At 53.5% G+C, this 25474-nt stretch overlaps 2 protein-coding genes across 6 annotated transcripts in view; one reads left to right on the top strand and one right to left on the bottom strand.

Moving 5' to 3' along the window:
- Positions 1–83: 83 nt before the first annotated feature.
- LOC106894057 (uncharacterized family 31 glucosidase KIAA1161-like) lies at positions 84–13278 on the top strand. Of its 2 annotated transcripts, none has more exons than XM_014952492.1 (2): positions 84–153; positions 7747–13278. In XM_014952492.1, the coding sequence occupies exon 2, from the start codon at positions 7881–7883 to the stop codon at positions 9915–9917; it is 2037 nt and encodes a 678-aa protein (XP_014807978.1). In that variant the 5' UTR covers positions 84–153; positions 7747–7880; the 3' UTR covers positions 9918–13278. The 2 variants fall into 2 exon arrangements, with proteins under 2 accessions (XP_014807978.1, XP_014807977.1); XM_014952491.1 differs by lacking the exon at positions 84–153 and adding an exon at positions 3016–3112.
- A 4107-nt stretch (positions 13279–17385) lies between these two features.
- Positions 17386–25474, bottom strand: part of LOC106894056 (uncharacterized family 31 glucosidase KIAA1161-like) — a 38220-nt gene continuing 30131 nt past the window's right edge. For 2 of the 4 annotated variants that reach the window (XM_014952487.1, XM_014952486.1), the window contains one exon: positions 17386–19841. In XM_014952487.1, coding sequence (XP_014807973.1) covers positions 17612–19726 — 2115 coding nt within the window. In that variant the 5' untranslated portion in view covers positions 19727–19841 and the 3' untranslated portion in view covers positions 17386–17611. Of the gene's footprint in view, positions 19842–21322; positions 21540–23243; positions 23394–25474 lie in introns of those variants that run through there. The other 2 variants (XM_014952490.1, XM_014952488.1) reach the window with 2 other exon arrangements.

Genomic DNA, 25474 nt, shown 5'->3' with positions numbered 1-25474 from the left:
GGTATGCGGGAGGGCGGGGATGAGAGGCGGGCAAGGAAGGGGGGGACTCCGTCTCGCAGCCCCCAGGCTGCCTGCTCGGGGAAGCGGGGTGTCTCTGCACCCTGACTTTGGGGGTGCAATCTTTTCCCGCTCCGCCGGGTAGGGGCCCCGCAGGTCTGTCTTGTGATGGGTGGTGGAGGGGGTTGCGGGGGGCGGGAGGGGGTGTCTTGCCTCCCGGAGAAGGTTAGCGGAGCCCGGAGACCCGTCCCCGGCTCCCCTCGCAAGGTGCTGCTCCAACTTTTGCCGTCCGACAGAAGAAAACTTCGGGGGGATGTTTTGTTGTTTTTTTTTTCGCAGCGCGTTGCGGTGTGCGAGGTGCGGGGCTGGGGTTTTGGAGTGGTCCGTGGGGCGGCCCCTCCGTCAGCAAAGTGGCTGCCGGCGGCGACAAGTGGCCACAGCTGCTCGAGGGAGCACAAAACCCTCCTTTCTCTTTTCCCCCTCTCCCTCTTGGGGAAACCCGTGGTGGCCAAAGGGCAAGCACCCGGCGCAGCAGGCACCTGCAGCCCGGTGGGGGATGAGGGTCGGTGGAGGGAGGTGGTGTCCAACGTGGCCAGAGCCGCAGGTGGAAGAGCTGCCAGGGAGCACATTAAGGGATTGAAGATCGTCCAGCATCATTGGCTGTTGGATATGGATGGAAAGCCGGGGTCCTGAGTCACCAGCCCAGCTCCAGGAACCATCATCCACTCTCTGGAGCTGCCAGCACCTGGAGTTCCTGGTGACCCAAATGGTGGAAGATCACAGGGGGTGTGCTTAGGTTTCTGTTTCGTCCCCATATCGCATCGTAGCACTTGGGGTGGGCTCAGGTTTCAGCCTGCCTCCGCATCCGAAATGCCGAACGCTCCCAAAGCGCTGAATCGGGTCTTTTAAAAAAAGGACCTGGTGGGGGGCAAAACGGGGCACTGGGTCCTGCTTTGGGGGCGGTTTGTCTTGGAGGGTGGAGATGAGCAGGAACGAGACTGACGCCTGCGGGAGCTCTGGGGAGAGAGGCTGTTGGAGTGATGGGGGGGTAGGTGAAGCACATCTTGGGGGACCAGAAGACAGCAGCAAAGACACCGAAATCTTTATGGGTGTGTATCATATGCAGCACAGGTGGTGAATCAAATGAGCTAATGCCTCGTGCTGGGGTCTCACATGCCTGCCCACTGGACCAGCCCTGCTGGGCCACGACCCTGCCTGGTGCTGTCTCCTTTCATGGGATTGAAGTTATCCCTGTCATTTCATTAAGGGATTGGAGCACCTCCCTTATGAGGAAAGGCTCAAGGAGCTGGGACTCTTTAGCCTGGACAAGTGAAGACTGAGGGGAGACCTTATTTATGTTTATAAGTATCTAAAGGGTGAGTTGAAGGATGATGGAGCCGGACTCTTTTCAGTGGTTTTCAGCTATAGGACAAGGGGCAACTGGCTCAAGCTGGAACATACGAAGTTCCACTCAAATATGAGAAAAAACTTCTTTAGGGTGAGGGTGACGGAGCCCTGGAACAGCCTGCCCAGGGAGATCGTGGAGTCCCCTTCTCTGGAGATCTTCAAGACCTGCCTGGATGCAGTCCTGAGTGATGTGTTCTAAGTGTTCCTGCTTTAGCAGGGGAGTTGGACTAGATGATCTCTAGAGGTCCCTTCCAACTCTGACAATTCCGTGATTCTTTTTCAGACAGAGGTTTGCATCATCCTGGCGTGCTGGTGCCTGGAACTCCTTGTATTTGGTGTTTTGATTTCACCACCGTCGGGCACGAGCTGCATGGTTTTGGTGGATGCCTCTCCGAGAGCTGCTGGCCCCACAGGTGCTGAGGAGCAGGGTGCTGGGCCCTGGGGTCCATGTGGGCCCATGGGCCACAGCTTCAGGGCCAGGCTGCCTCCTACTCCCCCAAGGTGGACACAGAGATGTCCTCGAAGGGAGAGCACAGATGCTTCCTGTCCAATGCACTTTGATACAAGTGGGCCAAGAGAACTCAGCTGTTTTTAAAGTCTCCACAAATCTTTGTGGCTCCAGGCAGGGGAAAGCGAGAGCCCTCAGTCATGGTTTAGTGATGAGCCGGCAGCGCTGCAAGCGGTGTGCAGGGTTAAAGTGGAAAGCCAGCTTATTAAAACTTCATCTTGCTAATTAGCGCAGGGTGAAGAACAGAGAAAGACAATGTTTAAAGGGGGAATTGTCAGGGGTGTTAAATATTAAGTCATCTGCTGCCAGAGTCGACTCCCAGTGGCTTTTTTGTATTTGTGGTCAGACACTGGATGAGGTGTCTAAATGGGTTTGGAGCATCATTTGACACTGGCAGCTTTAGGGACATAATAGGGCTGTAAAGTGATAATTCCTACAATATAGGTGAAAGTATTTAAGTCTGGGCAGAGCTAATGCTGCAGCTTCAAATCTGCTGTCTGCTCTTGCAGACGGAGCAAGGTGCTGGCAGCGTGTCTGCGCTTTGCGGATGAGCCCTGTCTTCACGTGGCCCCCTCGGATTTGGGGTTTATCCTCTGGCTGCCCAGTACCCTTTAACCCTGGCTTACAAACCAGCTGGCAGAAGCGGGGCTGCTTGTTTCCCTTCTGTCAAGGCAGCCTCTCATTACTCTGCTGAATCATGGCTCTGCTTAAAATCACAAGATTTGGGGAAGGAAAAAAAGAAAAAAAGAAAAACCCAAACCCCACAAAAACCGGGGTTGGCTTTTATTTTGCTTTCTGAGTCAGGAGAGCGTGTGAATGCAGGAAGGGATGAGCCTTCCCCGTCCCTCCCCACTCACCTGGCAGGGTGATGCCAACCCGAGCCCCGTGACTCCGGCAGCTCTTGGCTGTGTCCCCACCACCTCGGCGCACCCCGGCCGGAGGGTACTGGCTGCTCCCACATCCACCACCGTGCCGGAGAAAACACGCCGGTGACGTGATGGGTCCCCTCCTCCTGCCCGCGGACACATGCTGCTGGGGGCCGGCCAGCTCGTAGCCCCAAAACATCTCCCCTGTGTCTTGGAGAGGACCAAGCTGCCGGGGATGTGGAGACGGAGCAGCCCTTAGGTTTTTTATGTGCTTAAAAAGCTGTCTGCGGTGGAGCTGGCTGGCAGGCAGGGATCCCGGGGAGGCGATGGATGGGTAAGTACCGGCACCGAGCCCCCATCGGGATGAGCTGCCTCCTAGCCAGGGCTGCTCCATGCCCACTGTGGCTTTGCTGAAGGTGCAGAGACACCCCCCCCCCAACGAGCCCCCATCGGGATGAGCTGCCTCCTAGCCAGGGCTGCTCCATGCCCACTGTGGCTTTGCTGAAGGTGCAAGACCCCCCCCCCCCCAACACAGCCTTTCCCCAAGCCCCCCTGGCCAGGCAGTGTGTCTGTCCCTGCAGTGACCGTGGTGGGGACGGTGAAGGCGGTGGGGAGGAGGCACCGTGTCCCCTCCTCTGTCCTTGTCCTGCTAAAGCAGCATCGCTGCCCTGGCTCAGGTTCTGGGGGGGCCAGAGCTACCCTGGAGTAGCTTGTGGGCTGTGGGGATAAACCTAGGGGTGACCCAGTGAGTTATCTGGGGGGATCCTTGTGGTTCGCTCTGCAGGGCTGGGGGAGGAATCAGTGCCTCTGATCCTTGCTGTGGGGGGGGGAAGAGGGGGTAAGTGTGGGGAGCAGCCCTGCACCCACACACCAGCAATACTGCTGCATGCCCCCGCCTGTCCCACCCGCTTCCATCAACACCAAGAGGCTGGAACAGTGATTTCACTCTTTATGACTCCAGAACACCCTACAGAGAACTCCAGTGCTGCTATGGACCCCTCCGTAGCATTAAACCCCCAGGAAGGGTTTGCAAGTCCCCTGTCTCAGGTTTGCCAAAGTCCCTTTGGCAGGGCTGGTCCCCCAGGAGGAGGTGGGGGGGGTTGCAGAGTGGGCACAGGGAGGCTTTTTTTTGCCCCTGCGGCTGTTTTGCAGAGAAGTGATTTCCCCCTTAATTTGCCATCCTAATTCCCTGCACTTTTGTGGGGTTGGAGATGCCTCCCAGTGAAATGAGTGGTGTTTCCTCATCTCGACTCCTGCCAGGATGCTTGGGGAGGAGGTGGCAGCACCTTGCACCAGTGGGGAGGGTTTCCCAGCATCCCGGTGTGCGAAATGGGTGCGTGGCCCCAGCACAAGTTTGGCCCCCGGTGTGGTCCAAACTGGACCCCAGTGGGGGAATAGGGACCAGTTAAATGTTATTGACCCTCTTTAAACAAATGTCCTAATTCCAAAGTTGCTGGGGTTAGTGGTGCTGTGGGTCTCGCAGCCCGTGGTTAGCGGCGGTGCTGGTAAAAATAGAAGCGGTCAAAAAATGGATTTTTATTTTTACTCCACAAAGTGTGTCCTGCTCAGATGTTTTGCTTTCATCTCGAGTTGAGGCAAGGCGACTCGCTGCTTCCACAGAACAGGGGAAAAAAAAAAAAGCAGCTTTGTTTTGGGTCAGCTGGGAAGCTCCGGCGCAGCAAGCTGCAAACACGCCGTTTGGCTATGACACCCTACCCTCCCTTCCCGTTTACTTTTTTTTTTTTTTGAGGAGTTAAAGGTCACCACAATGTCATCTTGCAGCCAAATAACAAGTTTGCCTTCCAAAAAAAATGTTGAAACAGGCTTTGCATGAGCAGGCACCTCTGCGGGCTGCAGCTCCCTAGTGTGAGGTGGCAGGCATCTCCTGGGAGGTTGGGAGACTTAGCCAAGTCACCCGCTGGAGAATGTACATTTTGTTAACAAGGCAAAAAAAAAATAGAGGGGCTGGATGGGCACAGAGTAAGGTCCTGTTCTTAGAGATCTTCCTGACCCATTGGAGCGCTAGGCAATGCCTTCAAGCACCGTTGTCAGCACCTTTGTTGGAGCCACATCTGAGTGGGTGATGTCCATCAGCCCAGGGTAACCACAGGGGTTTAATCCTGGCCCAGACAGAGCAGGATTAAATCCGCCGGCTTGGACACCCAGCTTGCACATCCCTCTGAGGCGGATCAGTGTCCAAGGACCACAAAAGGCTGCAAAACCTTTCTTAAAAAACACATTATTTCTCTGCTGGCAGCGGCAGTGACGGCTCCTCCGCGTACATCATGAGCTCCAGCCTGTAGAGGGAAAAGAAAGAAACAGCCTAAAAATAGAGCAGCTTCAAAGTAGTTCATAAATAATAAACCGGCCTCCTGAAAGGGAGATGAAAATCCAGAAACTCCCTAAAGCCCGGGGAGCTGCTGTCAATTTTACATGGAGCGAGGAGATGGCTGTTCCCGCAGCATCAGTATCGGCCATTGCTTGGGCTTAAAACCCTAAACGACAGCTGAGAAAGAAAACACCATTTATTTCCTCTTTTTTTTTTTTTTCCAGAAAACGTGAAAACTTTTAAAAATTCTTTTCCCAAATAATTTGGGAAAATAAATAAGCCCTACTCAGTGGAAGGCTGCATTTTATTTCCTCCCGCCTTGAGTCTTGCAGTCCCCAGATAAGGCACACAGGCGTGCCTCTGGTAGCAGTAGGTATTTGCATTTCCCTCTTTGGCATCCCAAAAATTCCCAGTGCCGAGAGGCAGGGAGCTTGTTTGGGCTCAGCATACCCGTCTGTATTTCCAGAAGTATCCTGCCACTTGCAGCTTCGCTCGGCTGGGCTGGTTTTGGGCCAAAATCTCTCCTGCAAACCTTTTCCTGGTACAATCCTGTGCTGCTTCTTTTTCACCCTGCAGCCAAGGCGGGGCTGATAGAGGGGATGAAGGTTTATCCCAAGAACAGCTTAGAATCATAGAAACATAGAATCGTCTAGATTGGAAGAGACATAGAATGGTTCTGGTTGGAAGGGACTTTAAAGATCATCAAGTTTCAACCCCCCTGCCATGGGTGGGGAACACCTCCCACCAGAGCAGGATGCTCAAAGCCCCATCCAGCCTGGTGTTGGCATCTTCCCACCGCTGTCTCCTCTCTGCTTTTATTGCCCAATTTTTGCTGGGCTCAGCCGGCCTCGCATCAGACATACTGCTGGGGGGAGGGCCACGATCCCCTCCCAGGGAGCAGGGTTGGAGGATCAGGGTGTTTGGAGCTGCCCCCATCCCGTGCTGGAGCTCCCCAGCGGAGCTCGGTGAGCAAGGGCTCCGTGGGGCTTGGCCAGGGGACAAAGTTGTTTAGCTAAACCTATCGCCCATTCAGGCTAATCACTTCCTAATGCCACCCTAATCCCATTTAAAGCAACTGGCAGCCTCGAAAGTTACCGGGCTCCCAGTGGAAGGTGACCCAGCCGGCAAGGAAAAAGTTCCACCAGCTGCAAGGTCTGGCACAGAACGTGCTTCCAAGAGGAATATAAAATGCCGTGGGTTTTGTTGAGCCTGTGCACAGGCGCCGCTCTAGGTTTACAGCTGGGCATGCCCATAGAGGAGCAGCAGGGTTTAGGTGGTGCTCAGGACCCCTTTCTGCTTCACTTGCCCGTTTTTTGGGGAGAAAGGTTCTGTTCGAGGAGGAGGAAATCTGTTCGAGGTACAGAGGAAAATCTGCTCCAGTTTGTCGTGCCTGTGGCAGGGAGAGGGTTCAGTATTTCATTTTGGCTCTTTTTCTTCCTTTTTTTAAAAAAGGAAACCAATGCCTTTAGAGAGAGTTGCTGCAACCAGCTTCACTTGTGCCCCAAAAGAGGGTTTTTTTTTTCCCTCTGGTTTGCCCAGAGCCGGCAGTTTTCTGTCTCCAGGGCTCTGGGAGAAGGCAGCCTGCCGGTGTTGGCAGGTACTGACCAGCTGGTCTGCAGCTCTGCAGCTCCTCTTCCTCTTCTTCCTGCTCCTCCTCCTGTGGCTGGGTTTGCTCCTCGCTCTCTCTCTCGTGTCCTCACTTTGCTTTTCCCCTCTGGACCCACAGCGCCGTGCTTGGCCGAGCCCAGCCAGCCCACGGCCAAGGAAAAGCCATTCAGCTCTTGGCACAGCCCGCGTCCCCGGGGCCGTGCAGGGGGTGGGGAGTGGGCTGGAGCCCAAACACCGCCCAGAGCCGTGCAGGATGGAGGAAGAACCCTTTGGAGGTCCTGCACCGCTCGCTCCCGACGAAATTTGCCTTTCTCCTGCTTAGAGCAGGACAACCTGCATGTGTGGAAGGTGTCCTCCCACCCAGGAGCCATACTTTGCTGCACAACGTGTCTCCTATGTGCCCCCCAAAACCAGCCACAAGCTGCCAGTACCTCAGCCCCCCTTGGCCACCTGGGGGCTGTGGAGAAGAAGGGATTTCCCCACCTTCGCTGCAGAACATCCCTGGGCTGGAGCAGCTGGGACAGAGAGGGGATGGGGAGGGAACGGCGCTGCGGATGAGCTGAGTTAAACCTGCCAGGGAGGCAGTTTGATTAAAATATGGGTTGGCTGCCTGGAATTCATTGCATGGTGTCTTTTATGGCTCTTAATTTGCCCTGTCCCGTAAAGATGCTGTCACTGGGCTGATCCAGCTCCTGCTCAGCCTCCTCCTAACCCCTTCCCAGTGTCTGCTTCTGCCTCGCTGGAAGTCTTCTCCACACACACACACACACAAAAATAAAAATTGCAGCAACAGTTTGGTCCTTACTGCCCTGGGGTGGTTCTCCGCGTGGGGCTCGGGCTGTTCTCCACATGTGTTTGCCCGGAGTAATTGGAGATGGTGTCTGGTACTCGGCGTACAGCACCTGGCACGTCGCAGCCCGGCGGCAGGGGGGCCAGGGGAGCTGCTGAAACTGAGATGGCAGAGAAATGACAAGTGATTCCTTGATTCAGAGGTTCTTCTGAGACTATTTATATATCCTCTTCTTTTTCAGAGATGGGTGCCCTGGGACTTGGTGGAGGTGGGAACTCTTCTAACAGTCCGTTGTCGTCTTCTGAGAGCCCCAGCGTTGCTGCAAGGTCTTCCTTGCCACTCTTCAGCGGAGAGCTCTAGAGAAAACAGAGCACCATGTACACCTTCCTGCCCGAGAACTTCACGCCGGTGAAGCAGAAGCCCTCCAAGGAGCTGAGGCCCATGCTCAGCGCCATCTTGCTGGGCCTCATCCTGTTCATTGCCGCGGTGGTGGCCTGGTGCTACTACACCATGTCCCTGCGGAAGGCGGAGCGGCTCAAGACGGAGCTGATGGACCTGCGGGCGGACGGCTTTGTCATCAGGAACCAGCATGGGGAGGTGGTCTTCCGTCTGGCCTTCCGCTCGGGCAGCCTCGACCTGGAGTCATGCTCCAAGGAGGGTGAGATTTTGAGCTGCACGCGGTCGGGCCGGGGGCCGCTCAACTTCTTCATCCAGACGGTGAAGCCCAAGGACACGGTGATGTGCTACCGCGTGCGCTGGGAAGAGCTGGCGCCCGGCCCAGCGGTGGAGCACACCATGTTCTGGGAGGACGCCCACTGGTACGGGGGCTCGGAGATGAGCACCCAGCACTGGCCCATCCGCCTGGCCGGCTACCAGGAGCCCGTGCCCTATGTGACAAGCGACGTCTACTCCTTCCGCGACAGCTTTGGTGGCATCCTTGAGCGCTACTGGCTCTCCTCCAAGGCGGCGGCCATCAAGATCAATGACTCGGTGCCCTTCCACCTGGGCTTCAACGCCACCGAGCGTGCCCTCTTCTTCCAGGCCCGCTACAAGGACTCACCCTACAAGCCCCCACCGGGGCAGCAGCCCTTCCCCGAGCTCAGCTACCGCGTCTGCGTGGGCTCCGACGTCACCTCCATCCACAAGTACATGGTGCGCAGGTACTTCAACAAGCCCTCCAAGATCCCCGCCGAGAACGCCTTCCGATACCCCATCTGGTCCACCTGGGCCCTCTACAAGAATGATATTGACCAGGACAAACTCTTGCGATTTGCTGAAAAGATCAAGAAGTACCGATTTAACTGCAGCCACATTGAAATTGATGACATGTACACGCAAGCCTATGGGGACTTTGACTTTGACCCTGTCAAGTTTCCCAACGTAACGGAGATGTTTGCAAAACTGAGGGAAGATGGGTTCAAGGTCACACTGTGGACTCACCCTTTCATAAACTACAATTCCTCCAATTTTGGAGTGGGGATTGAGCGTCAGCTGTTCATTAAGGAGCCATCAGGGCGACTGCCTGCGATGGTGGAATGGTGGAATGGCATTGGGGCCATCCTGGACTTCACCAACCCAGCAGCCCGGGACTGGTTCCAGAGCCACCTGCGCCAGCTCCGACACAAGTACGGCATCTCATCCTTCAAGTTCGATGCGGGTGAGACCAGCTACCTGCCCAAGCAGTTCAGCACCTTCCGCCCACTCTCAGACCCCAGCATCTGGTCACGGCGCTACACAGAGATGGCCATCCCCTTCTACGAGCTGGCTGAGGTGCGCGTGGGCTACCAGTCCCAGAACATCTCCTGCTTCTTCCGTATCATTGACCGCGACTCCGTCTGGGGCTATGAGCTTGGCCTCAAGTCCCTCATCCCCACGGTGCTCACCATCAGCATGCTGGGGTACCCCTTCATATCCGCTGACATGATTGGAGGGAATTTTTTCCCCAACAAGACAGATGGTGCGGTGGAGATCCCCGACCGGGAGCTGTACATCCGGTGGCTGGAGCTGTCGGCCTTCATGCCCTCCATGCAGTTCTCCATCCCGCCCTGGCTCTATGACAAGGAGGTGGTGGAGATTGCACAGAAGTTCACAGAGCTCCATGAATCACTGGTGGCCCCGCTGCTGCTGGAGCTGGCTGGAGAGGTCACTGACACAGGCGACCCCATCATCCGTCCCATCTGGTGGATCTCACCCCGTGACGAGGCTGCTCACCGGATCGACTCCCAGTTCCTCATTGGGGACACTCTCATGGTGGCCCCCGTCCTGGAGATGGGCAAGCAGGAGCGTGATGTCTACCTGCCGGCGGGCAAGTGGCGCAGCTACAAGGGGGAGTTGTTTGAGAAGACGCCGGTGCTGCTGACGGACTATCCCGTTGACCTGGATGAAGTCGCCTATTTTCTCTGGGTTTCCTAACAGGCACCTCCATCAGCTTTGGGATAACCATGCCTTACCTAGAACTTTGTAACAAATAATAATTCTAATTGCACAGTTTGAGACTGGGGTTGAGTAAGGGAATTATAAAGACTTCACTGTCCTTTGGGTAATTTTTTTTCATTTAAATGGGGATAATCTTTTTTTTTTTTTTCTGTTTGGTGCAGGTGGGAGACTGTGGTTGTGCTACGGTAGGTAGAGTTTTCTCTGTACAGGTCAGGAATGAGTTTGTCTGCAGAGAGGTAGTCCATTTTCAGTTCCCAAGGATTTCCAGAGGTGGGATTGGTTATTGCCAGTGTCTCTGGTCTTGTGGAAGCACCTCGCTCTGGGTGTGGGGGCGAGTGATATGGGAGGGTTGCCACAGCACAGCCTGCCTTAAGTTTTATAATATGGCAAATATATTTAAAAGGACTTTTTTTTTTTTTTTAATAGCAGAAAACAAGATACTGAGCTATACATACACACACATATATTTTTTCCCCCTTTCATCTTGCGTGGCACTGGACTAACCTGTGCCCCGTGTTTCCACTTTCCCGGGTACCAGGCAGGCCGGGTTACTCCAGTGACGTCCAGGCATTTTCACTCTAGGGGCTGTGCATCCCTTTGCTGGGGCAGCTCCATCCCACCTCCTCGCCCATTTAACACCCTCTGCAAAGCACTTTGCCTGTGTGTTTTGCCTCGGGTGTCAACATTGCCTTTCCTAGAGCCGCCGCCGTCCATACCAGCACGCCCCATCAGTCTTCTCAAAGCGTTTATGGCCCCGCATCGTTACGTGATTATCCTACCGATGTCATCATCCCTTTTGGCTTCTGAGGACGGATGAGCTTTCAGGTTTGTTGCCGGCAGAAGGACGGCCTGGAGCAAAGCTGTTCTCCAGGAGTCCGTGCGGCGCTTTGCCGGGAACAGCCGGTCCCCGCAAGCGGCACGTGTCTGGGGTTGAGGGTGGTGGTTGCTGCTAGCCGGCTGGCCGGTGGGTGGAAAACACCAGCTTTTGCACTGATGGCTCTGTGCCAGCGGGTGTTCTCGCCGCACCCCCGGAAATGTTCTCATCTACCATGAAATTAAGCTACTCTCCATCTCTGCCTCAGGTCGCAGTTAGAGGGGGATGGTTTTCTTTAGGGTTTTTCTGAAGCAGCCCTCCTCTCTCCCCGGGAGAGGTGGGGGCCTTCCTCGGGCAGCATTACGTGCTGCTGGAGGTGGGGTTGCTGTTGGAGGCTTCAGGAGGGGATACAGGATGACACGGTGCCTGGCAGCCAGGATGGAGCCGCAAAGATGCCTCTTTCCCAGCTTCCCCGTTTGGTTTTGTACGGGAAGATGCATTTACAGAGAGTCGTGGGCAATCTCTGCTCCAAGAGGGAGCAAACAGAAGAGAAGTCTGGCAACCCTCTGAGCTGTGCCCTGGGTGGGAGTGTGTTTCAGCCCCTGAATTTTTAATAAGCCTCTGCAGAATTGAGCTGTGTTGGCTGGGAAGGTTTGGGGCACCCTGCCCAGGCTACAGCCAGCCAAGGAGAGCTCAGCATCCACAGGATTTCTGTGGATGTGTCTGGGCTGAGTGTGGGTCTGGCATGAGTTAGTCACCTGAGGAGATGGAGCTGTGTTTTGGGTAGGGTTGGGTACCAGCAAGCATCTTTCTCAAAGCCCGTCTCCTGCTTTTGGTGTTGCAGGAGGCAGAAAAGGAGCTAAACCTGGGGGTTGTGATGGGGTCCAGGAGTAGGAAATCAGGTGTTTGGGGAAAAAAAGAAGGGAGGAAGTCCAGTCTGATGGACACATTGGAGCATCCCTTGTGGTATGAGTCTGCCCTGCATAGTTTGGTATTTCAGCCTCAACAGGAAATGCAAGGGAGCCCTGTAGGTACCTGCCCAGTGGGAGAACAAGCGTGTCACCGAAAGCCCCTTCCTTGTGGCTTTTAGATACAAAGGACTCGGGTTTGTTCCCTGCCATTGGTGCAAATAACAGTTGTGTTACAAGTTACAGACACCCTCTGGCAAGGAGTTGATCCTGGCGTCCCAGCATCAGTCATCAGGGCATCATCAGGATTTGGCCCTTGGACTAGAGTGTGGAGATGAAGGTGAGGAGCTCCCGGACATGAGCGACCACAGCCTGCAAGGAGGACAGGGTGCAGAGGGGTCTTCTCCAGTCCCAGAAATGCGTAAAGGCCATGCTTTGAGGGGCTCCAGTTCTTTCCTTTAAACGTTTGCTTGTGAAATATTCGTTTTCCCTTGGTATGGGACTTACTGTGTGGAGGAGACATGCTGCATGGCTCAGCTGCCAGTGAAGACAAGGGATTTGGGGCACAAGACTTCAATGGGAAGGATCCCAACGTGAGTAAGGGAAGTTGCATGTCTTCTCCTCCCTGTCTCTGCCGTGCCACTTGCCTGCATTCCTCACTAGTAATCAGTGAGGCTATGTGAAGAGAAACCCCGAATTGCCATTAGTATCCCTTTGTTATGAAGATGGTGGGAGCAGCCAGATGAGTGCCTTCAATCTCCTTCCAGTGGCTTTGGGCTCTGTCAGAAAGGCCACAGAGGAAATTCCCCATTAGACACACTGTCCTCCTTTCCCTCCCCTCAAAAGAAAGGATTTTATTATCAAAGTTTTTATTTTCTTTTTATTTAACTATATGAATGAATGGATAAGATTATAGACTGCCCTTATTTTTATAAATGCTGTAGTTAGGGCATAAGTGGCTGTGGCTATTCAGTGCTCCAGCTAGGAGAAACACAAAGCTGTTGGGAGGACATAAGGGGTGATGTTGAAGAGCAGGTCCATGTGGGCAGCTCTCTCTGGGTGCATGGCACAAAGATTTCCCCATGTGTTGGAGACAGGCTCAGCAGTGCTGCCTCAAGACATCTCAAAGGCTTCTAGGTGCCCTTTCCGTCCAACTTTTTACCAAAAAAACCACTGTTTCTAACACTATGCTGTAGCCCTGCAGGACTCGAGGACCTCACAGACCCCAAGTCCTCTGTGCACAGGCATCTTGGGAGCTGCTTGCCAGGGAGATTTCTCCAATTTATACTATGAGTCACTGGCCAAAACAGAGTTTAGTTTGACTCAGCCAAGGAAAAGCCCCAAAAGAGGTTTTGGGGTTGGGTTTAGCCTTTTCCACCCCAGCCCATGGTGGATGGTGGCTGATAAGGTCAACATGATGTCCGTGTGATTGAATTTTGAAGCTTGCACTGTCATGTGTCGGGTTTTCTGGATGCTTGTGTTTGTACATGCTGTCTTACGTCAGACTGTAATGCTGGTGGGTTTCTTTTTAACCACTTTTCTAATTCTTAATTGTTATGAAAACAGAACTGTAACGTGAATCTCCTTGATTGATAAAAAACTTTGGAAAACAAAAGGAAGTTTAACCATGTCCATCTGTACCAAGTATGTGGGGCTGGTGGTTCAGGCATATTTGGGGCTTTTTTAATCCAGTCTTCTCACAGAATCACAGAATGATACGGGGTTGGAAGGGACCTCTGGAGATCATCTAGTCCAACCCCCCTGCCAAAGCAGGTCCACCCAGAGCAGGTTGCACAGGAACATGTCCAGGTTGGTTTTGAATGTTCAGACGGAAATTCTTGTATTCAAGTTTGTGCCCATTTCCTCTTCTCCTGTCACTGGGCACCACTGAAAAAAGACTGTCCCCATCCTCTTGACATCCACCCTTTAAGTAGTTGTAGGCGTCTCAAAAATCAGAGTTGAGATTGTTGGTTTATTTAAAGCTTGCAGCCTGCAGCTTTGATGTATGTTTTAAACAGAGGAGCTGGCAGCCCCCCTGCTCTTCTGTTTGCAGTGGTGACAGGAGATGAAGATATGGAGGTGACCCACTGGTATGGGTCACAGATCGCCCTCCCTTGGGTCCCCACAGCAAAGTAAATAGCTGTGTCTTATGGCTGACCTGGAGAAGACTGTGTCCGGTGAACCCCAATGCTGCATCTGCCCCAGAGATGGGGACTAGATCATGCCCCAATTTCTGCTGACATCCACCCAAAAAGGGCCCTGTGACACCAACTCTGGTGGTTTTGCTGGTCCACACTGCTCTCAGGAGACACATGCTTTGGGACTTCTTGCAGGCACTGAAGAAGAGGACCCTGCTCTTGGCTTCCCTCAGGCACTCCAGAAGGTCCATCTGACACCTGTCTGTCCCCACTGCCCCCAGAGTCCACCTTTCCAGATGGTGCTGATAGCTGGGAGTGGGACAGACTAGATGTTTGTGGCTATGGGAGTGCCAGAAATGGAGTGTGTGAAACTCGTTCAGGAGCCTGCCTTGCCCCATGCCACCCCTTTTGCCCCACACAACAGGTTTTTCTCTGCCATTTCCATCTGTTAGGGTACAAACCACAGCCTGCCTTGTGCTAACTGGGCATCACTGGCACTGGCCAACACGGGCAGCTCGGCTTGGGCAATGAGAGGGACTTCAATTTGCTCCTTTTGCAATAAAAGACATTTTCTCAATGCTTTTCCTTTGCCTTCTCCCTTGATCTCAGGTGGCTTCCGTACACTGGGCTGATGCTCCCACCGGGGGGTTGAAACTGGTCCTGGCTGGAGACCTGAGGGCAGGCTGGCAGCTTGCAGCACTTGCAGCCTTGCACCAAATCCTCAATAATGTAGGAATCCTCCCTGGAATCAGTGGATTTGGGTTTGGTTTTGGTTTGCATCCTCCCAAAAGCAGAGTCTGCTTTGTGCTGGGTCCCAGCTCAATGGCAGCGCTTGGAAACACATCCACTGCTGTGTGTAGCACAGGGAGGCGTGTTAATGGCAAAATGCAAACCCCAGTGGGGCTCCAGCAAAAGCCCAGTTGGCTTCAAACCAGATTCCAAGGAGATGCCTGTGGGTGACAGCAGAGCGATGGCTGCTGACCCATGCGATCCTGGTTGGGAGCGTGTCCATCCCTTCCCGAAATCACAGCTTTTATTAAAAGTAAGAAGAAATAAAAAATAAAAAAGCAACAGGCAGGCAGGCAAAGCCCAAGGCTGGGGAGGACCGTGGTGAAAGGACAAGCTGACAGCAGCAGAGTCCCTTTGGGCACACAGCCAGGCTGGCAGCCTCAGGAAAAAAACAACCTCCTCAGTCACAGCTCATCCTGAGCCAGGCAGGAGCTGCCAGCCTGCAGATCCTCTGCGCCGGGGGAGCCATAAAGATGGTCTGGGGTGATGCAAAATCCCGGAGGCCAAGTAGAGAAAAGCAGGGATTTTTATTTATTGCATTATATTTCTTTTTTGCCTGCAGGGCTGGGTGTTTTTTAGCTCAGCTATCATCAAAGATTAAAGGCAATAAACTGTGTCCCCCCCAAAAAAACCAGGCAGCCTGGGGTGAGTGATGGGCTGCAGATGAGTCCCATGTCACCAGTACCTCCAGCAAACAGTTCTTGCTCAGCACTGGGAGTGCAGAAACCCAACCCAGACAAGCTTAGCAAGGCAAACAAGAGGTCCCTCTGGCAGCACTCAACCCTGGTGTGGCAGGAGGAAGCAGAGGTGACCACCGTGCCACCATCTCACAGGATGCCTCTGGCACCAGTCGCCTGTGGCTCCCCACGGCTCAGCTGGGCATCAGGGAAAGGCATCGGGGAGAGATCAGAAAGAGACAGGGATTTGGGACAGACATCTTTGCAGCCTAATGGGACCAGGCAGCTTGTATCATCCCCAGAGTTTGCAGAAAGTCTCAGTGATGCTTTTTCCACCCCAGCCTGTGATGCAGCTGGGCAGCAGAGCCGTGCTTGGCATACAGAGCACACTGATGATAGGGGCAGAGGTGCAGTGTGAGGGTACTGGAGACTGGTCCTCCCACCCCTCCTCAGCACCATGACCATCAGAAAGCTTTTTTTCTTGCTACAACAGCAGCCTGAGGAATTTTGCTGGCCCTCCTGGGGACCCTACAGTTGCCCCAAGTCCAGCTGTTTGGGACCGCCAGGGCTTCAAAGCAGCCACCAAGAAAGAATTCAGAAACGCTTTCTCGTCGTCGAGGGAGATAAACCAATGGAAAACACTATCCTGAAGTGTGAGGAAGCCTGCGGTAAGTACCTAGAGATGGTCTATTAACACTGAACGCTGCTGCCAGACTGAGCATTGCTTTCCCTTTCACATCCCTGGGTTAAAGCAGGGTTTTCCATCCCCATTGCCACAGCAGCGATAGCATTGCTGCAGCTCAAGCTGCATTCAGGGGCATCTAGAAGATCGTAGAAACACAGAATTGTCTAGGTTGGAAGGGACCTTTCAGAGCATCGAGTCCAACCATCACCTAAGACTGACAAAAACCATCATGAAACCATATGGCTAGGCACCACTCCTATTCATCTTTTAAATACCTCCAGGGATGACGATTCCACCACTTCCCTGGGCAGCCTGTTCCACTGCTTGATAACCCTTTCAGTGTAAAAAATTTCTCTCATATTTAACCTAAACCTCCCCTGTCTCAGATGTTCTGGCTTATCACACTTCGAACTGCTCTTATGTCACTGTGACCAAGCGGGGTCTTTGTAGCATCACTGATGGGTGATGAGGGTCTAAGCCAGTTTTGTGGCTGCTTCACCTGAGCACCCAATCAGCTCTGGCATGAGAGCAATGTTCTCCAACCTCTGTTCACTTTTTACATGGACCAGTTCTGGGGCAAAACCATAAAGAAAGGAGCTATCTTATGCTTTTGGGTCATGCACAGCTTTACCTTCCAGGTTCCCACCAGCAGCACGCTGGGGTCAGCAAAGGAATCAGTCTCTCACTTTAAGAAGGGACTTTGCAGTCCGGAGACCCCAGGAATCTCCTGAACTGCTCAGTCATGTCACCTTTAAACTTCTCTTTGTTCTGAAACAGGAGATTGGACCAAGAGCAGAAAGCATTTCACAGTGAGCCTGCTTACTCCAAGCCCACAGGTGCTGCTGAGGTGGCTTCACCCAGAAGTCACCTCACTGGGCAGAAGGATGTTGGCTCATGGGCAACGATCTCCATCAAGACAGCTGGTGGCATGGGAGAACATCAAATGAGGCACTTGGACTGGTTTGTTAGTCATCTGAGTTTTCTCAGGAGGATGGTGGCTGAGTCCTCCCCTGGGACCTGAAGGACTGCACCCTTTGGCTCTAAGTGTGGTCCCAAAACACACATGGATCCTATTAGGTCTGAACCTATGCCTAACGTGGTGCAAGGTTTTAATCTTGATTGCATTAGCAAGTGCTGTAGCTTCTTTCTCCTTGCTCAGATAGCCCAGGCCATGGGAAATGCAAACTCCCCTTACTCCTGCATCAGCACCCTCTAATGTGCAGACTGCACATCCCTTCAGGATAATCACAGACTGCTTTTTGTAAAAAAAAAAATGTATTCTGCTGCAACTGCCTCCTTCACTGAGTAAATGAAATTATAAATATCTCAAGGGATGAGCTGTGAAGCTGGGTAACAAAGGAGCCCATTTCCTTTATAAAACAGAAGCGTGCATGGCATTTCTTGCGGGGAAAAGATTATGAGCAGAGGCTGTGTTTCTATACATTCTATTTGTCATACTGTAGTAATAAAGACAGCCATACAATATAACTTAATACATAACTTATTCTACAGCACTTGCCACACAGAAGAGAAGTCACAGAAGTTTCTTCAAATTTCATACTGAAGTAGTTCAATTTTAAAAACTATTAAAATTCCCAGGTCTTCAAGCCTTTTGTTCATTAATCCCTGAGACCATTCCATAGCTAATGGAGGTGCCTGTTAGGAAACCCAGAGAAAATAGGCGACTTCATCCAGGTCAACGGGATAGTCCGTCAGCAGCACCGGCGTCTTCTCAAACAACTCCCCCTTGTAGCTGCGCCACTTGCCCGCTGGCAGGTAGACATCACGCTCCTGCTTGCCCATCTCCAGGACGGGGGCCACCATGAGGGTATCCCCAATGAGGAACTGGGAGTCGATCCGGTGAGCAGCCTCGTCACGGGGTGAGATCCACCAGATGGGACGGATGATGGGGTCGCCTGTGTCAGTGACCTCTCCGGCCAGCTCCAGCAGCAGTGGGGCCACCAGTGACTCATGGAGCTCTGTGAACTTCTGTGCAATCTCCACCACCTCCTTGTCATAGAGCCAGGGCGGGATGGAGAACTGCATGGAGGGCATGAAGGCCGACAGCTCCAGCCACCGGATGTACAGTTCCCGGTCGGGGACCTCTACCGCACCATCTGTCTTGTTGGGAAGAAAGTTTCCACCGATCATATCTGGCAGTACAAATGGGTACCCCAGCATGCTGATGGTGAGGACCGTGGGGATGAGGGACTTGAGGCCAAGCTCATAGCCCCAGACGGAGTCGCGGTCAATGATACGGAAGAAGCAGGAGATGTTCTGGGACTGGTAGCCCACGCGCACCTCAGCCAGCTCGTAGAAGGGGATGGCCATCTCTGTGTAGCGCCGTGACCAGATGCTGGGGTCTGAGAGTGGGCGGAAGGTGCTGAACTGCTTGGGCAGGTAGCTGGTCTCACCCGCATCGAACTTGAAGGACGAGATGCCGTACTTGTGTCGGAGCTGGCGCAGGTGGCTCTGGAACCAGTCCCGAGCTGCTGGGTTGGTGAAGTCCAGGATGGCCCCAATGCCATTCCACCATTTCACCACAGCTGGTAGCCGTCTTGATGGATGCTTGATGAACAGCTGATGCTCAATACCTACCTCAAAATTGGAGGAATCTATGTGTACAAAGGGATGAATCCACAGTGTGACCTTGAACCCATCTTCCCTCAGTTTTGCAAACATCTCCGCTACGTTGGGGAACTTGACAGGGTCAAAATCAAAGTCACCATAGGCTTGCGTGTACATGTCATCAATTTCAATGTGGCTGCAGTTAAAATGGTACCTCTTAATGTTTTTTGCAAAATTCAGAACTTTTTCCTGGTCGATATCTTTTTTGTAGAGGGCCCAGGTAGACCAGATAGGGTATCGGAAGGCGTTCTCGGCGGGGATCTTGGAGGGCTTGTTGAAGTACCTGCGCACCATGTACTTGTGGATGGAGGTGACGTCGGAGCCCACGCAGACCCAGTAGCTGAGCTCGGGGAAGGGCTGCTGCCCTGGTGGGGGCTTGTAGGGTGAGTCCTTGTAGCGGGCCTGGAAGAAGAGGGCACGCTCGGTGGCGTTGAAGCCCAGGTGGAAGGGCACCGAGTCGTTGATCTTGATGGCCGCCGCCTTGGAGGAGAGCCAGTAGCGCTCGAGGATGCCACCAAAGCTGTCGCGGAAGGAGTAGACGTCGCTCGTCACGTAGGGCACAGGCTCCTGGTAGCCGGCCAGGCGGATGGGCCAGTGCTGGGTGCTCATCTCCGAGCCCCCGTACCAGTGGGCGTCCTCCCAGAACATGGTGTGCTCCACCGCTGGGCCAGGCGCCATCTCCTCCCAGCGCACGCGGTAGCACATCACCGTGTCTTTGGGCTTCACCGTCTGGATGAAGAAGTTGAGCGGCCCCCGGCCTGACCGCGTGCAGCTCAAAATCTCACCCTCCTTGGAGCACGACTCCAGGTCGAGGCTGCCCGAGCGGAAGGCCAGACGGAAGACCACCTCCCCATGCTGGTTCCTGATGACGAAGCCATCCGCCCGCAGGTCCATCAGCTCTACCTGCAGGTCCATCAGCTCTGGCTTGAGCCGCTCCTCCTTCCTCAGGGACACAGTGTAGCACCAGGCCACCACCGCGGCAATGAGCAGGATGAGGCTCAGGAAGATGGCACCAAGCATAGGCCTGATCTCCTTGGAGGGCTTCTGCTCCTCTGGTGTGATGTTTTCAGGCAAATGTGTGTCTTTGGCATCCTCCTTTTCAGTATTTCTGAGTTTTCCCATGCGGTGGGTAATCTGACTGTCCATGTTCCCTTGGTTAGAAGCTTTCCTGCTGAATTTTTCTTCCAACTGGTAGACATAAAATCCAAGGCGCTGCACGAAGGGGATCAGCGTCTCCTTTCCACAGCCTGGCTGCTCACACCTGCAGGGTTATTTCACGAAACAGAAGGGTGATTAACACAAACCCCCCCAAAAAAAACCCACCCAGCAACAGTTAAATCGTGGTGAGGGCCGTGGCTCCCGTTCGCAGCCCTGTCCCCGCCGCTCTGGCTGGCTTTGCCCTGCGCAGTGGCAGCCTGTTCAGCTGGGCTGAGATTTTTGGGAGCGGGGCCGTGCCAGGATTCCTGTGACCCTCTCTTGGCTGCAGCCTCGCTGCCTCCCGCAGAGCGAGGGCAAGGGATGAAAGTCAGGCCAGCGCCTGGAGGAGAATGGGGCCAGGGATAGGGGCTGGTACCCGGCCATACAAGCCGGACATCACAAAACTGATCTCTTTTTACATGAATTACACACCCTGGTGGATTTTAGCACCTCTCTGCAACTTCTCTGCATCGACTGCAGACAGAGAAATGCTGCACTGAAGTGCCCGGGCTCTGCCTGTTGTTCTCCACCACCTCCTGGGGATGCAGGCAGTGACTGGTGTTTTATCTCCCTGCACTTTGCTCCTTCCCTGAGCTGCATGGAGACCCAGGGACAAGGTGACACACAGGCTTTGTAGCCAGCACTGCACTGCTCCAGGGTGCCTGGGCAGAGCCCTTCAGCTGCATGCCCTGAAGACATCACCCCGGGACAACCCCCTTTGCCCGGAAAGGGGAAAAAGAGGGTGTTTCCCTGGATCTGCTTCTCCATTTTTATTCTAATTCAGTTTCTGTAACTCCCAGGCAAGATGCTACAGTGCAGAAGGGGGGTGGAAGACATTTAGGCACAGAATTTGGGGATGGAAGTGTTAGATTGAAGTTGTTGCATGACCAGGACTACATTAAAATCTTATTTTGCTGAGAAATGCGCAAGAAGACGACACACATCCCAGCTGCAACGAGCGTCACCAAGCCAGCCGGCGCAGCGTGGCTGTCGGCACCCGAAAGAGCATCTGCTGCCAACAAAGATGATGGGCAGGGGAAACTGAGGCAGGTGGCTCCAGGCAACACACTCTGTGCAACCAGGCTCCCATCTTCCCTGGCCCCATAGGATGAAAACTGCACGGAGTGGAGGAAAAAGAGCCAGCCTGCTCATCCGAGCCTTGCCCGGCAATACATGCCGGGCGTATTTACCCGCACCGCCGTGACATCAGTATCTAAGTATACAGAGATGATAAGCTGCCCGGGAAGCCATTGAAAATATCAGAGGTCACCGCATTTGGGATCGATCGCAGCAGCCTCCCAACCACCCGAATCAGCCGCTCGGTTAGATTTTGTAATGCGCTCCCAGGGTGAGCGAGGCTTTGCTGTGAAAAAGAGCCAGAATGGATAAAAGCCTTCCTGAGTGAGCCCTGTCCAGGGTAAGGGGTGAGAGAAGAAAGGTCACTGCTGCCCCAGAGAGATGGTAATTCTGGGAAAGGGGTGGTTTTGGGGAGCAGGTTGGGTTACAGGAGCTCGGGGCTTTCTGCCAGCCCCAAAGTGCTCAGACCTGGCAGGCTCCCCAGCGCTGGCCCAGCTCCTGACACGGCTTCATGGCTCCAGCTCGGGTGGTTTCCAGTGAAACCCTGGTGTTTTTGCAAAACAACCTCTTCGCTTTGAAGATGTTTTTATGTGCTGGGTCACTCCTCGGTTGCCGCCCTCGGAGTTTTCCTCCTCTTCTTCCTTCCTCCTTTTGCCGTCCCACGCAGCTTGGAGATGGGTCTCTACTTCAAGATGAGCCCCACCATTTTCCAGGGTGAAAAAAACAAGGAAGGGAAAGGAAGAGGGAAACAAGTTTTTCAGGATTTCTGGTTTTGTTTTTGTTTTTTTTTTAATATTAAGCAACAACATATTAAAAAAAAACCCCACAGGGACATCAGGACTCCAAAATCACTCCAAGAATAAAACATGTGTGGGAAGTTTCCCAGCTTTCAGTGCAGTGATTTCTCTCCCAGACAACTGCTTTAGATCCCTTGGTTTCCCCAGGGGCAGAAGACCTGTGGCAGAAATACAGTACACAATGGAGACAGAGCATCTGGTCCGAGCTGTCCTGTCCCCGGGGCCTTTTGGGTTTTCCTCCCTCCTGTGATATAGCAGGATGCTGCGCTGGTACTCCAGCCCTGCCCCTCATGGAGGAGAGGTACCACCGGGGAGATGTGGGTGGTTGGTGGGAAGCGCCAGGTCCTGACACATCTGGAGGCAGAGTCGGATGAAATTGGGATTCTCGGGATATATCCCACTGTGGTAAGGGAGTCCCTGGAGCTGCAAACTCTTGTCCTTCAAGGCTTATGCCTCATGAAAGCATTAAACTGCCAAGCCAGCAGCCTGAGCACTGCCTGGAGGTGATGAGGAGTGCTGCCAAGGGGCACAGGTTGGTCACCCATAGCCTGGACCCAGCCTTTTCCTTGCTCCATCCATGGGGTTATGGCATTACGGCATCCCTTCCCCGTGAGTATTTAACTGGTCCTTGCAAAACCTCTCACCTCCAGTGAATACTTCATTAACCCAGGTGAAGTACAACCGCTTCCAAGCCAGGATGGGCTGATTCCTCACAGGGTGCCCTAAAAGCCGGGTGTCCCAGGGGTGCAGGCACAGTCTTGCTGTGTTTGGGATGATTTACCAGATGCTGGTCCAACCCCATCGGTCCCCCAGGCCTTCCTCCAAAAGGAGCTGGGATTCCTCCCCCCAGGGATCTAAGCAGCCCTTAGCATGCAGAGATTAAACATTGACATACCCAGCACCATGACATGCAGAAAATGAGCTGGGACTTTAGACCCTCTTAAACGGGAGCTAAGCAAGGGTTTCAAGTGATGAAACACATTGTCAGCCAGCTCGAAGGGCAGCTGAACGCCTTTGTACATCTGCCCTCAGAGCCTCCTCCAGACCAAGTCTGCCCCCACCAACCGCTCTGATCTCCTGGCACACATGGCACAAGTTTGTCAGGCCTCGGTCCAGATCCCAGCTGTGTGGTGGGACACTTGAATCCTCAGACTTTTGCCTTTCCAACACATTTAGCTCCCTGTGGTGCAGGGATAGCATCGCTCAGCAAACAACTCATCAGCAAACAATTCTGTCCTTAAATAAAGGGATAGCTTTCCATATTAGGATGCTTTTTATAACAGGTTATCAAACACTTAGCAGTCGCTATCAGGCGCTCATACGGACAGTATATGACATGTTCTAGAAGCAAGCGCCAGAGGTGGCTATAAGCCACGGTAATAAACAAACTATTGCCCTGTCAAACTCTGCAAGAACTGCTTAATCATTTACTGAGCCCTTTTAATCTGTTTCATACGGCAGCTTTTTAACAGAAAACACGCCCAAAGAGCAAAACGGTTCCCATCAACCCTCATTTCCCATAGCAGCCTGGCACATGCAGGCGTTGTATGGGGGATTTATTGCTAAAAGGGGCCTGGGGGAGCTTTGCTCACCATTTTTCCTGTGTGTAGAGGTGACGTGAGAAAAGAGGTCTCTGCTATCACTGCAGCCAACGAGGGGGAGCGAGGGACAGCCAAGGTTATCGCGTGAGCGATTAGCTACAAAGCCAACAAGGCTTAACGTTAAGGGGGAAGCAGCTGGGGGATGGATGCAGAGGGTGAGGTGACATTGCCAAGGGCACTTTGCAGGTTGGGGCACTGACATCCCTGGACGTGGCCGGAGTCTCTCCCACGGAGCGGTGCATGATCCTGCTCCTCCTGAGGGCTGGAAAAAAAAATCAAAGCTCGCTTGTGCCCCCAAAGCAGGGAGGATATTAGCCAGAGCACTGTGTGCACCTCTCACCCCAGCTCTGGGCTTTGAGCAATTCCTGATAGCTCCAGCAAGGGCAACAGTGATGGCTGCCTCACCGCCTTGACCCTCGGCCCCCGGGCATCTTGCCCAGTTCCTTGGGCTGAAACAGCAGTTTGGTTCATATTAACCCCATATCAGCAACAGACTCCAACCTGCCAGGAGCCTTGTGGCTGTATCCTGAAGGGATGGAGCGGCGGCATGGAGAGACCTGCACCAGCTCACATCCACCACACCACTCCGAGTGGTCTAATTTCTGGCAACCATGACGATTTGGGGTCTCTGCACTGCTTCCCACGGCTCCTGGTACCTGGGAGGCTTTTAGGGGGCTGCAGAGACCCTGCTGGCTTGTGCCTGTGCAAAGTGCTGCTGCAAAGATGGTAACCCCATTAAGCCTGACAGTGCTATAAGCTCCCCAGAACCATGAAAATCCAGCTCGGGTCTAGAGCAGAAATATTGCCTCTGCTTTTTCTTTATCAAGAGTATCCCAGTCCCTCATTACTGGGGATAAAGCAGAGTTTACTGCACAGGTCTTTCAGTCCTAATTGCTATAGGAACAGGCAGTGGAAAGTTCCACTCCCATCCTTTTACACAGGCAAACTCCTCCTTCCCAAGCTGGTAGGGAAAAAAACCCTGCAAAATCAACTTTTTCCCCATTTCAGGGCTCTCTCTGGCTCCTGAGCCTGCACAGTGGCCGTGTGCTGCTCCAAGCTGCAAGTAGTGGCCACAGCATCGCCCTGCAATCTGCAGAGCTGCTCTGCCTCCATCCTTGGAAAGGAGCTCCATCTGCTGACCCAGTGGCCCAGGCTGAAACCTAGAGAGTGGTTCCCAGGGCTGCAGGGTGACCGACTGCTCATCACACATACCCTGGGCAGCACCAGCCCATCAGACCCTGTTGCACCAGGATCAGCACTTGTGAGGAGCTCCAGGGAGTTGTCAAGGGGCCTTCCCCTGATGAAGATTCAAACCGAGCACAGAGCAATAAGCAAAGTGCAGACAAGGGGGAAAAAAGGTCGGTGCACGCAGCCATTGCAATCATGCGGGCAGGCTGAAGGACAGTAGAAATACAGGGAAAGGGGGTGGAAAAAGGGTGCTCTCATCTCAGGCTGCTCTGAATGAAATCAGTGAGCTGGGCTGGTGCCAGGTGAAGGCATAAGCCTAGAAGGAACCTGTGTCTGAGCAGGGCTTTCTCCCACTTAGACCCAGGCTCAGTTGAAGGCTCTGCTTGGAAAAGGAGCCCCTGGGAGCTGCCTGCAACAACAGCAAGGTAAAAAGGCTCAATGCTTGAAGGCTTTCACCTGGGAGGGGAACCACTCTCAATTGCTATTTTCTTGTGAGAATGGGTCAGGGACCCACTACAAGCATCGAATTCTCCAGGTGGGTCCTTGAGGGATGCTTCAGGCTCTGCATCAGCTAAGCCAACTGCCTGCCAGGATGAGGGGTCCTGGGCAATTTATCTCATGCCTGTCCCTGTGGGATTTCTTGCAGCACTGATGCACCCACAGTGGGAGATTAGGGCATCTGCTCTTGGTTCCCCACAGTCTCTGCCAGCTGCTCACACGTGAGCAGGGCTGCAAGGGTCACATCTAACCCGAGCATCTCTGGACATGCTGCTGTACCCCAAACCAGCTCCACTTCCTGGCCATGGGAGAGTTTTGGTATGCAAAAATCTCCTTTTCCTTCTGCACCCCTTCTTGGAGATACAGAATCTTTACTGTGGTTATTTTCCTATACATTTGATGCCAAGTGCTTCTCTGTGATGAAAGGTTTCACCGCAGAGGCAACCCCACAATGGCCAGATTCATCAGCTTGCCTCGGCATTTATCTAATTTTGACCAGGGTAATGAAAAGCCATCTTCAGAGTGGATGTGGATGG

This window comes from Calidris pugnax, unplaced genomic scaffold, assembly GCF_001431845.1.
Source record: "Calidris pugnax isolate Ruff unplaced genomic scaffold, ASM143184v1 scaffold220, whole genome shotgun sequence".
Lineage (NCBI taxonomy): Eukaryota > Metazoa > Chordata > Aves > Charadriiformes > Scolopacidae > Calidris > Calidris pugnax.
The sequence above is the reverse complement of the archived record's forward strand: the minus strand, read 5'-3'. Positions and strand labels throughout refer to the sequence as shown.

Coding starts and splice junctions, on each gene's coding strand:
- LOC106894057 (XM_014952492.1), top strand. CDS start 7,881: ATGTACACCTTCCTGCCCGAGAACTTCACGCCGGTGAAGCAGAAGCCC.